The 17,812-nt window shown below is 43.4% G+C and overlaps 1 protein-coding gene across 2 annotated transcripts in view; it reads left to right on the top strand.

Annotated features, from left to right (window-relative positions):
* Positions 1-1,281: 1,281 nt before the first annotated feature.
* pacs1b (phosphofurin acidic cluster sorting protein 1b) overlaps positions 1,282-17,812 on the top strand; it is a 71,041-nt gene continuing 54,510 nt past the window's right edge. For both annotated transcript variants that reach the window (XM_026162392.2, XM_026162391.2), the window contains exon 1: positions 1,282-1,862. In XM_026162392.2, the coding sequence (XP_026018177.1) occupies positions 1,711-1,862 (152 nt within the window). In that variant the 5' untranslated portion in view covers positions 1,282-1,710. The remainder of the gene's footprint in view (positions 1,863-17,812) is intronic.

Here is a 17,812-nt window from a genome sequence, read left to right as displayed (position 1 = left end):
CATTCTCTAAGTCAGAAGGACACTCTTGCTCCCTCTTTCTTCATCAATTCATATTTTAAGTTTCTTTTTCAGGCTGACCTCATACATTATTCCTGAGAATATACATCGGTATGCAAATCCTGTAAGCACAGATATAATCAGACGTACTTGTTGTTCCTGTAGTTTAGCTGTAGTTCCTGTAGTAGCTTTCAGGCCCCTCTTCTGTGGAACCAGCTCCCAGTTTGGATTCAGAAGGTGGGCACCTTCTTCACTTTTAAGATTAGGCTTAAAACTTTCCTTTTTGATAAAACATATAGTTGGGTCTTGATCAGGTGACAATGAATTCTCCCTTGGTCATGTTGCAATAGGTTCAGACTGCCAGGGGATTCCCATGATGGGCTTTTTCTATTAACCATGTGTCTATACACAACTCTGCATTAAATTATTAGCAATTATTTAGTGTTTCATTTTGTCCTGTTTCCTTTCCTGGTCCTGGTTCTGCAAAATGTTTCTTCCTGTTGAAAGGGAGTTCTTTCTTTCCACTGACACCAAAGGCAGAAAACTCCATCTGATTGTTGGGGTTTTCTCTCTAGTATTGTTGGATCTTTACCTTATAATATAAAGCACCCGGAGGCTACTCTTGTTGTGAGTTGGTGATTTGCAAATAAAATTGAACTGAACAATAAAAAAAAAACTAAGGCTATAATCCTTAATGTAAAAGAGGGACAACCAAAGTGTATTTAAAAATATTACACTGGACTATAGTCCAGTTTACATGCATACATACTATCATACACTATTACCACAGAATAAATTATAATTAAAAGATTAAAATAAAGTAAGTACATTTGTAAAACTTGCTAACATTATTACTACCACTTCTAATAATCACATTCCAATCCTCATAAAGAACCAAATAAAACAAGTGGAAAATGTAAAATATATTTTAAAATAATAATAAATAATAAATACATGTATAATAAAATGAATGTTATATTATTATTAATATTATGATTTAATTAATTTCTCCATTGGTGGAGTTGCATGCCTTCATCTAAACAATAAACTAAAATAAATAGTAAGCTAGCAAATTTAAATGTATTAAAATATATAATGAATATAAAAATGTAAACAAAACATATTTAAAATAGAAGAAAATAAAAAATGGAAGAGGTGACAAGACAAATAAAAATACGATATACTGAATAAGTTTAAAACTAAGGAATTGAGTCTGCAGTGGTGAACAAAGTGCGTGCGGCGTTCAAACGCAGTAACAGCAGCAGCTGTGATTGGCCGGTTCCTGTCTGTGAGTCTCGCGCTCAGGAGTCGCTCTACGTCCTCAGTAAAGGCGTTGCTCTCGCTGCTCTCTGCTCATTGTGCGACTTTGGCGAGAGAAATTTCCGCTTCCTGCACCGATAAACACCAGCGGCGAACACACACCGAGCCGACACCAACTTAAGCAGAGGGAGAGACGGAGAGAGCCGCGGGGATTTGCCGCCTGCCGTCCGGTAGAAACCCCGGAGACTGCGATGTTTTCACTCTCAGGCGGAGATTAGCACTTTCCTGTTAGCGCTTCGCTCGCCTGCACCATCCGGAGCCTGAAAAAACAGGCAAAGCGAAGCGAGGAGACGGAGCTACAGCACCAGAGGAAGGACGACACACAGAGAAGGCAGACTACTACGGGTATTCTCCCCATTAGCTCCTTGTGAAAGCCCGTTTTCAGCCTCCAGGATGTCGGAGCGAGGAGGGCTCCCGCGGACTGGGGGCGTCCCTTCGCCGCACATGCAGCCCTCCAAGCCGGTCAGCATCTCCAACCGGCCGGTCCATATGAACCTGTACGCTACCTGGGAGGTGGACCGCTCCTCGCCCAGCTGTGTGCCGAGGTATGTGCAGGGGAGATGGTCGGGCTTAGCGTTACTTATCGCTTTTTGGTGGGGTGGGCTGGTTGTTGTGAATGGGAAGTGACCCAGTCAGTGTGTTTACACTGGGGGATTGCAAACACATAGACACCCACGGGTGCCTATTTAGGAAGACTCATTGCACTGATGGCTGTTGTGGTGTTAACAAACTGGTAGATCCCTTTAAACCCATTAATTAAGAGGCTGCCTCCAATAGCACTGGTGTTACCCTGTGACTGGACCTCTTGTTCGCACTTTTGTGGTCCCCAGCCCTCAGCTCGATCACTGTACGACCCTGCTCTTAAAGATGAAAGCAGGCTCCCTCGTTATTTCTGATCCCTACAGCAGGTGCTGCCCAAACAGCCTTAGTTGTTGCCCAGCTGATCAGCGCAGACAGACAAAAGATTGATGAAGCAAGCTGACCGTCGCTGCAACTGTAGAGAGCCACTTTGCATCCATTTATTATACAGCTGTAACAGTAGCTGGTGTGATGTGTGAGTCTGAGGGAGAAGACAAAGCCAGGGATCATCTTTGAGGTGCACCCACAACCCGAAACGTCTTGTTTAGTGTCATATGCCTGCTCAGACTTTCACTGCTTCTCATCATGTGATTGGTGTGTGTGTGTGTTCATAAGGGCAATGCAGCAAGGTCATGTTAGGAGAGACACCTCATCCACCTCTAAGCTCTGCCTCAGACAAAGACACTGAAGCGTCTCACAGCCACTCTACAAGGGGTGGGCTCACAGAGGCAGATGCACGTGGTCATGTGTCCTGTGATAATCAGGTGTAACCTAAATGAACACGCTCCAGCTGCAGCTTGTCTCATTGTTCTTTTTATGGCGCTTAAGTGATAATCCTGGTCATAACAAGTTCGATTCAGGGTCAAAGGTTAACTGCTACTGCTGAAGTAGCGCTTGTGTTTTCCAATGTCAGCTAAGCAAACAGTTGGGGAGCTGCTGCAGCATAAAAACGTGCAGGGACTTTCTGTGAAATCACGTCAAACGCAGTGCTTTTCTCCATAAGCCTGAGTCGCATCCTCATCCAGATGAGCGCAGATGTTTAGGTGACTAAAAGCAATTAGTGGGGAATAAAGGCTCCATGGTCATCATCACACAAAGCCCACATGCTGACACCCTAATGCTGCTTTCTGAAATGCTCTGGGGCTTTACTGGTTTTAGAAGCAAAGCCTCAAAAGTACGCTTGGCTTCTTAGCGGTCTGCAAGTGTGTGTGTGTGTGCACCTCAATGACACAGCTGTAAATCTATGTCTTGGAATTGGCTCTCTTAACTATAACACCCAGTGTTTTCCTGCACATTAAATTTATTTCCCCCCTTTAGTTTGAGATGATTTTTACCAGTGTCTTCAGCTGATTTTTTGAGTAGTTTGGCATCGTGCTGCAAAATGCAATTGTGGACTTTTTCTATTTTTTTTTTTTTATTCCACCCTGCAGCCGTCACGGCCCGTCAAATATCTTCGATTTCACTGCAGTTTCAGCAACATTGAGGCAGGCAAGGAGGGGGAAAAAAGGAGGGTGGCAGAGAAACGGAGGATGACACTGGGAGATGGGGAGTAGCAGCACTGACTCTGTCATCTACATTTAAATGGGATTTTTCACAGACACAAGAAACAGGGAAGTCTAATCTGGAGCCAGAAGAACCTGCACACCATGCACTGTGAATCAGTCGCGGGGATGTCTTGCAGAGTTTTGACTGTGGTGTGTTTGCTTCTTGTTCACTGCCTTATTGCCTAATCTTTGTCTCTGCAGTAAGGACTAAGAACTTCCCCTCTCCAGCCGAGGTGGTGTTGCTCTAACCTCTTCCTGTCTACCCAGAATGCCTCCTTGTGTGTTGTTTACACTGAGCTGTGGGTTGCATTTGCCCTGGCAGGAGCACACATCCTGCTTATCCTGATATGTTAAAAGAAATCTGGACCTGCTCTGTATTTATAGGTGTTTACATACCCACCCAGACTCACTGGCCATGTGGCTCATTTTTTTTGTTGTTTTTATTTTTTGCTCATATTCAGAGGGGAGTTGACAGGAAATACTTGTGACTGATATCAGAATGAGAGATGATATCAGTTGTTTGAGCAGCCAGGAGTCAAACTTTCATTTTCTGCAGCCAAAGCAACGAGTACAGCAGCTGCTCCGGCAGGCCTGACACTTCACTCCATGAACGCAGAGGCAGGGGTAGCGAATAGAGATCAGCAGCTCTCAGGTGCGCTCGTTGTCAGGTGGAATGTCGGATCGTGCCCACTCATGTTGCACGCTGAACATGGTTTGGATTCCAGCGCTCAACAGGAGTGTAGTCAGAGGCTCTTTGTGTAGCTGCTCTACGACAGGTATTCCAGGAATTGGTTAGAGCACCGACATGATCACCTCGCATCGTTAAAGAAGCTGAGCTGAGGGGGAAAGTCCCATGACTCGGGTCGCTGGGTGGATCGTGGGGATTTTTGCTCAGTGTTTCACTTTGGCTTCTAAGGAGAAAGCCTTCACGAGTACCGTGCCCCACTGACCCCACTGACCCCTCAACACCAGGCTTTGTCCATTTGCAGGCTGCTGCCAAGGGATTGGTCGGACTTTCCACTGTGGCCGCTCAAACAATAACTCAGACCGAGTTCACCTTAACAAAGAAAAAAATTAATCATGTTGTGAAACCTACTTAATGGGGCATTAGACAAGAGTTGGCTGATTATGAGATTAATAGAGTCTAATACAGGCTGTTATTGTCCTATTAGAAATGAAGAGCTTTTGCTATATAGGGCTGCCTGTTGTTGAATACGAAAAGACAATGCAGAAGAAGTTTGCCCAGAACAGCAGCTCCATTCCTTATTATTAAAAATGTGTTTGGTACTGCAGCAGAGCAGATGGTGGTCATTTGTGAAACATATTGCTGGAAAGTTGGGGGTACGGTATAATCAATCCCACTGAGACAAGTTGTTTTAGAACAGAGGTGTCAAACATGTGGCCCAGACAGTGCAAAACGTGGAAAATGCAATGAGTAAGTGTGAACTTTTAACTGTGTTTTATTCCTACGAATGGATCAGATCCAAACTGAGGATCCAGAGGTTTGAATCACTGTCATATTTACAACCTTCTGACAAAGACACCACCCTCATCTGTCATACTACGCCTGAACAGGTAATAGAAACACCTTCAAAAAATACAAAACGAGGTGGCTTTTTACGATGAATGAATCGATAGACAAGTTCCTGTTTTATTCTCTTATTATTGTGACTCTACAGCAAAAAAAGGACATCTTTGAATAAACAGTACATTTTCTGTATGTATTTGTTAACCTATAACCCCCTCAGCTGAGGTGTGTAATGGATTTAGTCTGGCCAACTCTCAAACTGGTCGGGATTAGTTTTAGGAATCTAGTTCATGAAATGCAAAGGTTTTCAGAAGGTTATTAGTCTTCTGGCTCACCTTAGTTCAGATTTAACTGTATGTGGCTCCTGTAATAAATGGGCTTGACACCTCTGTTTTACAGCCTACGTTTTTTTAGGATGTCCCCTCTTTAAGCCGGCTTTTTTCTGATTTGCTGCCCCTCGAGTTCTAATCATCAGTAAGGTCTTCCCTGTTCACAGCCAAAACTGTGAACCTGAGATGACATTGGGGAAATTTCCAGTCGCTGACATCACACAGAGCCAAGAGTAGGCAAAAACGTTTTTTTACCCTTGGAACCTGAATATATGCTGCTGTTATTCCTGGGTATCTTTTTCTTTTTAAACCATCAGAGAGAGAAAAAACAAAAATTATTTATTGATTAACTACACGTCGCGTCTCGAGCATTCATTGTATCCACTTTAAGTTGGCTAAGAGCTTCATAATCCAGCTATTTAAGTCAGCTTCTTAGAAGAGAATCAGCCTGACGCCCAAACGTTGGGAGCTAAACACACAATAAACAGTATAAATAAGTGAAAGCAGCGAGGTCAGTGCATTGAAAATAAATCTGCTGCTCTGGTAATGAATACTGTTGGCGTGAGGAAGTGCGCTGCAGAAATGCAGGATGTTCTGAATTATACATTGTGTGTTTGTTCGACTCGTTCGCTGTAATTGCCCCGCGATACAATAGTGGACGTCACGTTTCTCGAGTGTCAGCGTTACATTATCCTCCCCCCCCCCGAACCCTTGCGCGCACACCCCTCCCTCCTCTAAACACCGGCTGTTGATCGCGCACACACAACTGGAAAGAAATGGAAAGAGCGCCGACAGGCTATCACATACGAGCATGCTCACAGGCAGGGTGACAGGGCGCTTCATTAAGGAGCTTTGGCTTTGCCGCTCCCTTAGACACTTCTTTTTTTTTTTTCTTTAAAAGCTGAGTGGCCGAAAAGGTCTGAAGTTTCCTCCGCGGCTCGGCTCGCCTGTTGGAGATGAAGGGAGACGGAGCGTAAAGTATAAACCTCTTCACCCAACTTGCCACCATTATTTACTATTTCTGCCCGTAGCCTTCCAAGCACAACTCCTCAGGGAAAGCTGGAACACGATGGCATGCAGTGCATGACCATTATTGACTGTAATGATGTTTATCCAGTGGTTTTCCAAAATACACTGGAATGTGTTTTTCCCAGTGGTATTGGGAAGAAAAATGTGGCAGTTTGGAAAAAGATTTGCTGGTTAAATGTCTTTCTCAGCTGCTTGAAGGCTGACAGGCAGAGAAACCTTTAACCCTGCTTTAAAAAGCTGCTAACCCACTCAAAATTTCACCGTTACGCCTTTTTTCTGCTGTAATTCTGCACAGTGAGACGAATCCTCTTTTGCAGACCTTGCTTAGATTGAAATTTGCTGGGTAACAGTGTCAGCGGAGAGGCCTGATAACGACTCGGAGGAGAAATCTCAGTATCACACCAAGGAACCTTCTTCTGATTTGGCACTTTCGTGCGACGTACAACTTTGTCTAACAGTGTTGTTTTTATTATTATTCCTTTTCCATTTTTTGGTTAAAAAGACTCCTCGAGTATATAAAGAAACTTTCAGAGCCTTGTTGGGGAACGTTTCCCCGCAGTGCTGTTCCCAGGAGAAAATAATCTCCAGCCTTGACGCGTCTTCTCATAAAACTGAAGCATGAAATATGCTAATTCAAATCCCTCATTTGAATGATTTGTCTCCAGCTGCTATTTTGTATATTTCCGCTCCTCGTCGTGACGATTTTTTTCTCTTCCTTCTCGGATGCCTGACGTATGATTTGGTCCCGAGTTCCCGGTCGAGATGCTTTTTGACGTCAGTCGTGGATTATTTCTTCTCTCTGTGGCAGCAAAAGCCTTGACGTGTGTCCTCAAAAGCTGCATCGTGCTGCAATCATCTAAACACTGTCAGTGCTGACTCGCGTAGACAAAGATTGTTGATGGCCTAGAAACATTAAGACCTGTGCACCCTGCTTTTTCATATCTAAATCTCAGTAATAGATGTTGCTACACTGGCTCACCTTGACAGCCTCACTCTGTATTTTTAGCAGCCAGTGTGGGTTATGAAGCTATTTAAGTATTTCTTGTAACTGAATGCGTTTGTATTAATGACGGCATGGAAAAACATCATGAATTTTTTGAAAACGCAATAATCATCCGTCTATTTTCTTCTGCGTATCCAATTCAAAGTCATGGGAGGGGCTGGGGCGTGTCCTGGCTGTCATGAGGTGAGAGGTGGGGTACATCCTGTTGTGGCGCCTTGATTAGACTGGGCGCAACCAGCTCATGAGCAGACGGTGTGGGTCTGTGCAGATATCACTCTTTCTCTTTTTCTTTGTTTTGCTTGACCACACAGTTTCGTCCATGGAGAATTTACATTACGGTGCACCAACTACACGTGCGCCCCAGGGAGCAGACTTCAGAGAGGTGTATGAATGACTCCTCAGCTGTAAAATCAAGGCTTAACACAGAGAGACTGACAATAATATTATCTCACATCCATGTTTTGGGTGGGAGGAAACTGGAGAGAACCCACACAGGCATGGAGCATGCAAACTCCACACTCCCTGGACTGTGGAGATTCTGCTAATCACCGCAGTGCTGCGGTTTAAAGAAAACTTTATCTCAGCAGCTCAGCTTGTACTTTGCAGTGAGCACTGGATGGATGGATGATGGATTTTTTTTCCCCCTTTCTCCCACTTCAGAAAAGAAATCGTTCTCTCCGAGCCTGTTACTGCCAGTGCACTCGCACATAAAGCGATGCCCTGCTCATCGAGTTGTGGGAACTAAATGTTCGCAACATGCAGTTTCACAACCACTGTCGAGGCTAACAATGCTGTCTGTGAAACAAGCCCTTCGCACATGTGGTGAGAATTGCACGGCTGCTGGGGCGTCCTTTGTGCAACTTGTCTAGGGTACGTCTCGGGGTACGAAGCAAAGGGTAGTAAGGAAACATGAATGTGACCTGTGTCAGAGAGAGCGATAAAAGCTGGTTATGTTGCAAACGTTGTGCAAAAGCAGGCAAGCAGAAATCATTTGGGTGTCAGTGGGTGTTTGTTTCTCACGCAGGGTCTGGTAGCAAAAGCGAGAAGTGTGAAGCTGAGGTGTTTGGCTGCTGCTGCTGTATTGTAGAGGTTGTTGTCGGTCGGTCTCTAAAGCTGCTGTGGTCTGAGGAGGCCTTTGTTGCGGTATCGTAATGTTCTTGTGTGTGTTTTTGTTGTTTAAAATTTATACTTTTGGTTGCTGCACTGTTTGACTTCTGGTCATGATCTCCCTACTGTGGGGACATCTGACACACACACACACACACACACACACACACACACACACACACACACACACACACACACACACACACACACACACACACACACACACACACACACACGGACAGATTTCCATTTCCAAGGTGCAGTGACAGCTGATTCGCAGGCAGTGTCACTGACATATGCTTTGCTTTCATCCACCGTGTTATGACCAAGGACACCTCGGTATAAAATTACAGAGAAGGACGTGCAGTGTGGAGAAACACAAATCATGCTGACAACAGGTACATAATCACACACACACTCTTGAACTAGATCATCGCATGACGGCAAGTTTTCTCCGCAGCTCCATTTTTGGCCTGTTGAAACCTGAACGCTGCACTTTGATGGAAAAATGAAATTCCAGTCGCTTGCTGCATACCTCTGTTTGTTTATAGTTTTCCTTGAGAGGAAACTTTTTGGCACTTCTGCCTCACTGTTAAGATTTGGACTTTGTAGTAGGTAAATTGTGGGTGCAGAAAAAGTTAACAGCAGATAATTTGCACCAGGACATAAAAACAACAGTTGTTCTTTGTGCGTCTGTGCTGCCACTTTATATCTGTGGTCATGCAAATAACGCTTGCTCACGTCTGTAATCCTCTCCGGCTCAGGTTACACGCCGTTTCCCCTGGGTGATAACACAAGCTCGTAATGCACTTAACACAGATTGACCTTGACACAGCGCCAGTGTTTTAGTACCTCTGTCTATAATTTATTGGCATTTTTTCCAATTCTGTTTTTTCAGGGCTGTGGTTTTGTGGTTGCACAGCTTTGTGTTTCTAGCTGCTTCAGTTTTACATAGTTTACATAGTTTGAGTTTTCTATGCTGATGACGTTCTAGTGCTCTCTTTGAGTAAGAGCAGGCTGGATCGTCCTTATCGTATATTTGAACTGTGTGTGAACGAAATTGAAGGTTTCAAGTATTTTTTTTTTCCAGTGGACGCTGGCAATGTGAAGTAAGCATATAAGCCCAAGTGTTATACACTTAAGCAACCATTCACTGGCAATTTGTTGATGCTGCATTTGAGTTTCTCTTCTGAAAAACTCACTGATGCTGCCAATTAACTTAATTAGCTGCAAAATGTTCGTCCAGCTGTTTGTTTTTCAGCCTTTTGTTGCCCTGTCCCAACTTTGCTGAGACCTGTTGTCATCAAAATGATACATTTTCTCAGTTCAAGCATTCAGTATGGTGTCTTGTGTTCCAATTTGAATAAAATATGGGCTTGTGAGATTTGCAAATCATTGCTCTCTGTTTTTGTTTACAGTTTATACAGTGTGTCAATTAGGGTTGTACGTTGGTGGCCATGGGTTTGCCAGAAACCGAGCCGAGGAAAGCCCCTGTGTGGGGAAACGGTGACGTAGCTACGTTAGCTGCATGCTAGGATAAGCCAGTTCACTTCTTTCTGAAGTTTCATAGATAAGAAGCACAACTCCCTTTTTATATAAAGTAAAGCTAATATGAATAGGGTTATAGATTTAAGTAAAGTAAAAGTAAAAAGACACAAAACTAAACTGGCAAAATGTTAGCAAACATGCTAATGTTTTATAGTGGCTTTTAATAAAACATGAAAAAAGCCGAGGTGAAGCTGTTTACATACAGAGCAGTTTGTGGAGGGATGGGCTGAAAGAGTCACAGTATTTTACTGTAGTCCAGTAAATGTCATTTATAGAATATCAGAAATGTCAATGAAACAGTAGAATTAATGTAGCTGGAGTAAAAACTGAAACTGAAAATGTGCAGCTTTCTCTTAAAGCTTTGTATTTTTCCTTTTTTCCCCTCTTGTGTTCAGTGTTAGAGCTGTGTCACTTTGGTCTCGCACCGCAGATTCAAATAAAAGGATCTAACCTGTAATACCGTTACACTTGTTGGACTGGCTGCTTCTCAGCTTGACTCATGCTGTGACACTGTGATATTCTCAGTTCTTTATGACGGCTGTACTGTGGCAGGAATGGCTGGGATTGGTCGATAACCAGGGGCATAATGTGATCACCCAGTACCCACCCAGCAACGTGCAGTTGTGCAGGGACGGGGGTGGGGGTGGTGGATATGGCGCTTGGATAGCATCGCCTCCATGTCTCAAGCTAAACTGGATTAGGCGGGTACTCTGCTCATTAATCCGTAATCGCTTTAACGAAGGGTCAATTGTGTGTGTGTGTGTGTGTGTACGTGTATGTGTGGAGAGAGAGACAACAAAGATTGTTGTATGAAATTATTCATAGAATAAAAATAAAAATAACAAATTATTCTGTATGCTCCTGTAGTGTGAACCTGTCACTTTCAGGCACACCCATAGTCAGTGAAATGCAGAAATGCACAACAGGCCTGTGAGCAAGATGCTTTTCCCACTGGCAACACATATGTTATCTTGTGTAACGCACGCAAGCATGCACACACACACACACATGCTGCACATGCTGCACATCACGTATCTTGCAAGACTAGATTTGAAAGTCGCCAGACAACAGGCCTGCACTCTGGATAAGGAGGTGCAAACTAGCCAAAACATGATGAACAGACTTGCCACCAAAGATAACTCGTGCTCGGGTTTATTTTTTTTCTCCCTTTTTTTTTTTTTTTTACACTGCAACAGTGTCCGAACCTCAATTCGTCAGACATATTTTCTTTGCTATAAACACACTTGATCACCTTTGACAGATTTGAATGTGCTATCTGTGTGTGAGACTTCAAATGTGTCCATGTTTAAAGGTTGTCCTGCTTAGGAAGTAACCGGCCGCGGTGCGTCCTTGCCTGCGGCTGTGGGAAGTAGAGCAAGACGGAAGGAAATGGGCAGAGAGAGAGAGAGGGAGAGGCACTGAATGAAGGCGAGAGAGTGAGGGGACAGCCGCCATACAAAACTGAGCAAAAGAGCAAAACGTCACTTCTTAATAAATATCTAGGACACCTTACTTTGCGTGTGTAGGTATGTACTCGTATTCCCTGCATTGTGGGAGCCAAACTGTGTGTGCAGTCACATTCTGGAGACCCAGTTCCCTTTATGGGGACGTGAATTTGGTCTTGAGCATTCAAAATATTTAGGGTTACTAGGGCTGTTTGATATAACGATATATATCGGATGACGATATAAAAACGTCTATCGTTTCATTTTACATTATCGTTTGTTTCGTGGTGTCGCAAAATAAACTGTTTACGGCAATATTTTTTCATCATTTTGATGGTCACTGCAGTGGCTATATTCATTTCTTAAAGTTCTCTCTTTCTCTTATATTTAATATAACCACACTACGGATGGATAAGAGCCTGTTTTTACGCGTTGTTGTTAGCAACAACGATGGTAAAACCATCGTGTGTCCGCTTGTTTATTTTCCACATAAACCTTTCAGAATAAAGCTCAAGATCCTGTTGAGACTTTTCAAAATAAACTGAATCACGTGAAAGAGCAGATTATTTACGGATGAGAAGCAAAAAAGAGCCGTCGGGTGCTAAAAAATAAACCTTAGACTCAAACGTTAGAACAGGCTTTCCCCCGCAGCACGCCGTGTAATAAATACTCACAAAGAAAACGGCGGCTTTAACAACTTACGTCTAAAAGTTTCATGCATCAGTTAAAACATTCGACTCCAGGTACATGACGCGGAGCTGGAAACACTTCGCGCAAGTCGAGCTGCCCGAGATTCACAGAATTTACAGAAAATATTAAATTTTTGTGATTTATATCGTTATCGGACGATAGATGTCTTATGAGAGTTGGGTCATATCGCACAGCCCTGGTTACAACTTGAGTTGCGGTCGGCTTGCAGTTGGAATAAGCTAATGTACCTGTCGGACATGGACGTGGTTTTGGAAGTCATTTTCGCCATGCATCCTCTCACAGGAAGCGTAGGGGAAAGAAAAAGACAGGATGTTTTCAAAGCCCTGCGAGATGAAAACTCAGCCCCATGACAGATGTGGTTGGGTCCAGTGTTTAATTAGGCCAGCATTTGCTGACTTAATTCGATGTCATCTATCAGCGTACGGCATTTAATTGTCATGTATTTTGTTTGGTGTATGACTGTAATAAAAACGCTGAGATTTATTGCTCATAGCGGCCTTCCCGAGTTGTGTTTCATCTTTTCACAGTAGCTGTACACATCCCCATTAAAGCAGCCCCTCACCTGATAAATATCAGGGCTCGGGATTTAAGAGATGTCTTCTTAAGTGACCGAAAAACGAGGTGGGCTTGTTTGCACAGCTGCAATAAGATTTCCTCTTGGCACGTAGCGTTTCTGTGGCAGGCAGAGCCGTGTGTACATCTAAAAACAACAATAACAAGAGAGGGAAACATGAGGTTGTGAGTGTGTTTATAGGAATAATTTCCATTCCACTACATTTCTATATCCATTATATACCCAGGCACCAGCTCTGAAGCCAAAGAGCTCTATTCTTTGCTCATATTGCAGGTTGGGGCCAAGAGGGGATTTTTTTTTTCTTCTTTTTTCAACCACTTTTCGATGCTCACAGTGTTGAGTTGAATTCATAAGCGCTATTTGAGTCACCTCAACTCATCCTATACCAACCAGCCTCCCTGGAATAACCACCTGCCTGATATTGCCTGAGTCCTCTGGGGGTGGATCCCTCGTGAATGCCAGGACCTAAGCTCTCCGAGCGCATGACTGAATTGTAATGAGAGTTTAGTCGCTTCACCTGTGTGTTGCTGGGCGGTGTAGGTTTTCCATGCACTGCTGGTGTTCTGTGTGTGTGAGATGTTGTTTATGCTCTCACTGCAGCACTCGAAGCAGCTCCTTCTTCACCTCACACCTGCATATCTTTACTTTTTTTTCCAGTGCAGCTCGTTCTTGCCTCACCTTGCTTCTGCAGTAAATGCTATGAGTGTGTGTTTGCTGACACTGTTCTCTCACTGATTGCTGCACTTAAGTATCGTCTTCTCTGGATGTTGTTTTTTCTTAGCTGTGCTTCAATCAGCCTGCCTCACCTGCACATTACTTTGAAGTCCAAATAGCGATCGAGTGGATGTGTGTGCCTTGTGCTGCGTTTTCACGGCAAAGGTCGGCTTCAGCCGTGTCATTATTTTTGGCATCGGCGTCCTGACTGACCTTGCTGTTAAATGGGGCTTCTGTGTGTTTTTTAGCGCGTTCTCCTTGATTTTTTGCGCCTTGGCATATCACTTTATGCTTCACAGAGTGTAAATCGTCTCGCGGCTTAAATCAAGTAACGCTTTGCTGTGTGTACGTGCGTGTGTATGTGTCCTAGCAGGGTATTCTTGCTTTAGGCTAAGTGTCAGCTCATGTCAGGAGGGTGACTTGCTTTTTGCAGAAGCGCAGCAAAGAAAGGCTAGAGAGGGAAGGGAAAGGGGGGTCGGGCGGCTTCAGCAGCAGAAGAAGACAAGCCAACATCTTACTCTGGAGCTTGTCTTAGAGCGTTGAAACCTTTTAGCACCTTGTAGCATTCACTTTGTTTGCACAGGTAAAGCTGTAGCTCCTGTGAATATGCAAAACAGAACAGTTATAAGCTCCAAACTCCTGGACTGCAGCCGCTGACAACAATCCCTGTCAACAAGTGAGGTCAGAGCCTGCACCTCCACATTTAGCAGGTCCTGAATAGGAGAGCCTGACTGATATGATAACATTATGGTGATTTTAAAAATCTTTAAGTCTGACGTGATCTTTTCCTGACCAATAATTGTGTCGTTTTTTTGTAAACTCAAAGAAAGTGAACAGTTGAAAGTGAAAACCTTCAGGCGAAAGACGTGTTAGATGAGACATCTGGGCTGCTGATCAAGATTTGGGTGTATTTGCCTCCCAGTGCTGACTTTGAGTCATTTTAACTGTAGTTCTGGTTATTCTGACCTGGGTCACATGAAAAATGACTCTAACAGCTATTAATGATTGAAAAAGCAGCAGTTACATTTTGTGGACCGATCAAAGAGCTGAACTGTTTGGGCTCTAGTTCTTTATGGCACCTCTAAGGTTAGCTGTTATAAACTCTGGAACATCCAAGTATGGCAGTCAGTGATCTGTTAGTAGCACATCAAAGCTGATTTTTGCCCTGAATAATGAAGCAGCGGCAAAATGGCCATTCAGCCTGAATGTCGGGTTAGGGAGAGAGCAGAGAGAGTCTGCGAGTGTCGTGCACGGATCATAAACCAGGACAGATGGAGGGTGACGAGCAGAAGTTGATGAGAATGACAGGAGGAGTGCCCCGTTGCGAGGAGTCAAGGGGGAAGAAGCGTGAAGCCGCAGGTGAAGATGAGAGCAGGCAAAAGAAGGATTAGACTGTGAAGGAGAAAAAATGAGCTCGAGTGGATGAAGGTGAGACACAAAGGAAAAAAGAGGAGGAGGTGTGGAGGTGGAAATAGAGTGGGAGGGTGGTGGGCTGGCTTTATCAGAATGGAAGAACATCAAAGCCGGGTGAATGGGTGAATGGGAAAGGAGCAGCTGGGGCAAAATGAGGAGATACGGCAAAGAGACGTGAGCTGATTGAGGTATTAGATCCTCCACATGGCTCCCCCTTTTTCCTCCTCTCACTTTATTTTCCTCTCTTTTTTTTATCTAATCTTTTCTCTCCCTCCTGTTTCCTCATCATCAGTCTTTGCTTTATCCTTCTCCCACCACAGGCACATTCCTCACTATTAAAGCTAGTCGGTATCTAAGGCTACGTTCACACTGCAGGTGTTAATGCTCAATTCCGATTTTTTGATCAAATCCGATTTTTGTGTCTGCTTGTTCACACTACAAATAAAATGCGACAGCAAACGCGCTCTAGTGTGAACGCTCAAAGCGGCCCGCATGCGCAAAAGAAGACGTCACACACAACACGCTCTGTACACCCAGAGCAAACCATATTGTTTGACTGATGGGCCTTAATATAAAGACTTCGGACTTTAGAATTAAACTAATCAGATTATACAGTACATAAAATATACGTGAAAGTAAAATGTTCACGTTTCCCCAACGTTGTCTTCCCAACAGTTTCACTAACATCTACACTTATTGGCCAGGAAGCGTTCGCGATGTCTTCTCCAGAACTGATAATTGGCGTCTGTCTTGTGTCAGTGACGTAAAAGACGGATTTAATGCGACATGACCGTTCAAACAGCAGTCGCTTTCTAAAACATCGGATATGTATCGGAATCAGTACCACATACGAAAGTGACCCAGATCGGATTTGAAAATATCGAATTTGTGCCGTTCACACTGTCATACCATGATCGGATATGGGTCGCATAGGGTCCAAAAAATCGGATTTGATGCGCTTTCGCCTGCAGTGTGAACGTAGCCTAAATCTCAGCTCTTCTGTCGGAGGCATCATCCTAGTCTTGTCTATAACTCATCCAGCTTTCTTCTTTGTCCTCTTGGGGCCACCGTTGCAGCTCTGCCCCACAGTCACAGCTTCCTTTCCCCAACACCTGTGATGGCCACAGAGTACATTTTCACCTCTGCCGCTGTTGTTTCTGGAGCAGTCAACACTCACGGTGCCATTATTGATCTCTGGCACCTGCTGTCATAGATTTAGCACAGACATCACTGCCGTGAGGCCTGCCGTGTCACGCGGCTGCTGTTTTTTAAGCTTTTGTAAATGAATACACATGCCCTGGGCCACTTTTTTAAACAGTGTCAGTCTGCTCTGTCAGGTAGAGATGGGGGAATAAAAAAAAAAAAAGGCACAAAGCTCACAAGTGTCTCGGCCATTTGGTTTTTGTCACTCGTCAGTGCCACCAATGAAATTCTAGGAATGCCTTAAAGTACAACTTGTACTAATATGGCTCTCACGAGGAGTAATTTAACTAGTTTACATGCACACATGTAGGAGTTGTTGCAAAGCAAACCATTCACAGTACGTAGGCTGTTGGTGTGGTGCCCTCCAACACTTGTAGCGGCGGTTTTTCCGAAAGCTCGCCTTGCACTAGCGGCACTAAAGAAAATGGGCTGAAGTGCCTCTTGTTTACAATTAGAACAAAGATGTCGACACAAGTGCAGTTTTTCTCCGCTGAAAACACGTAAACTAACCTTGATTTTAGAGGTTTTTTTGTTGAATGTTCACATTTAATAGCCTGAATAGGCATTCAGTCGGCACAGACTTGAAGGAGAAGGTTTAAATCAAACGATCGGCGTGTTTTCAGCTTCGGTTCTCAGCTCAGTTTTGCATGTTATCAACTCAGGGTCAGACCAAGGTCTATTGATGATATGGCAGTGCTTCTATATTGTGTATCCGCAGAATGTGTAACGTACGTTGTAAACAACAGCCTCTGAGACCTCAGATTAATCAGTCAGATCAATCCAATCCAATTTACAGCTAGTTAAATGTAGAAACATGTGGTAAATACTAAAACTAAGCCTTTTCTTTCTGGATTAACGTTCATATTTTCCAGGGAATTTCTGAATATAAAAAAAATCTCAGTAATTCACTTCACTGCTAAATGTGTGAATGGGTTTTTCCTGCACAACAGTAGCACAACTAGGTGAGTAATTTCTATTTCCCAAAAGCACCTGAAATTTTCATAGTGGTTATGAGTTTTTAAAGTGGAAAGTACTGATCATTTTGTTTGTGTTTTATTGGTGAAGAGTAATAATGAGTGCTGTTTGGAAGTTCCTGCTTTAGTGAGGTTTGCCCTTTCACTTCAACGTCTTTTGTAACTGCTGATAAAGAGGACAAAGACATTACACATGAATGCTTTTTTCCCCCCGAGGTTCATTAAGGATGCAATTTAGGCTCACAGTTGACGCAAAGACCCTCTAAAAACAAGAACTGAAACTTACCAAGACCCTGAATGGGGAGAGAGCCGCAGCTTTAATTTCAGTGGTCACTGGGACGTGTATAAAACCACCATCTGTGGGTGTTGAAATTCTAGTACATGTTTGAAGTCGACGTCAATACCCTGGAAAATACTCGATTCCCTTTTTCATTTCAGAACAATACAAACACCACCATTAATCCAGTCAGCCAGGTTACTATAGTAACGCTTATCATGAGATTTATGGTAACTTGTTTTAATACTTCACTGTTCTTGAAAAGGGAGCTTTACCTCTGGAAATTCCTCAGTGTTGATCAGTGTCGTCTGTTCAGCTGCTAGTGAGGGGAGGGGCTGTGTGTCATGCGGAGGAGGTGAAGACGACTGTAAAGAAGTGTGTGACTGTGGCACTTTGAATGTCATAGTGATATATATATATATATATATATATATATATATATATATATATATATATATATATATATATATATATATATATATATATATATATATATATATATATATATATATATATA

The sequence above is a fragment of the Astatotilapia calliptera genome, chromosome 3, assembly GCF_964374335.1.
Source record: "Astatotilapia calliptera chromosome 3, fAstCal68.1, whole genome shotgun sequence".
Taxonomy (NCBI): Eukaryota; Metazoa; Chordata; class Actinopteri; order Cichliformes; family Cichlidae; genus Astatotilapia; species Astatotilapia calliptera.
The sequence above is the reverse complement of the archived record's forward strand: the minus strand, read 5'-3'. Positions and strand labels throughout refer to the sequence as shown.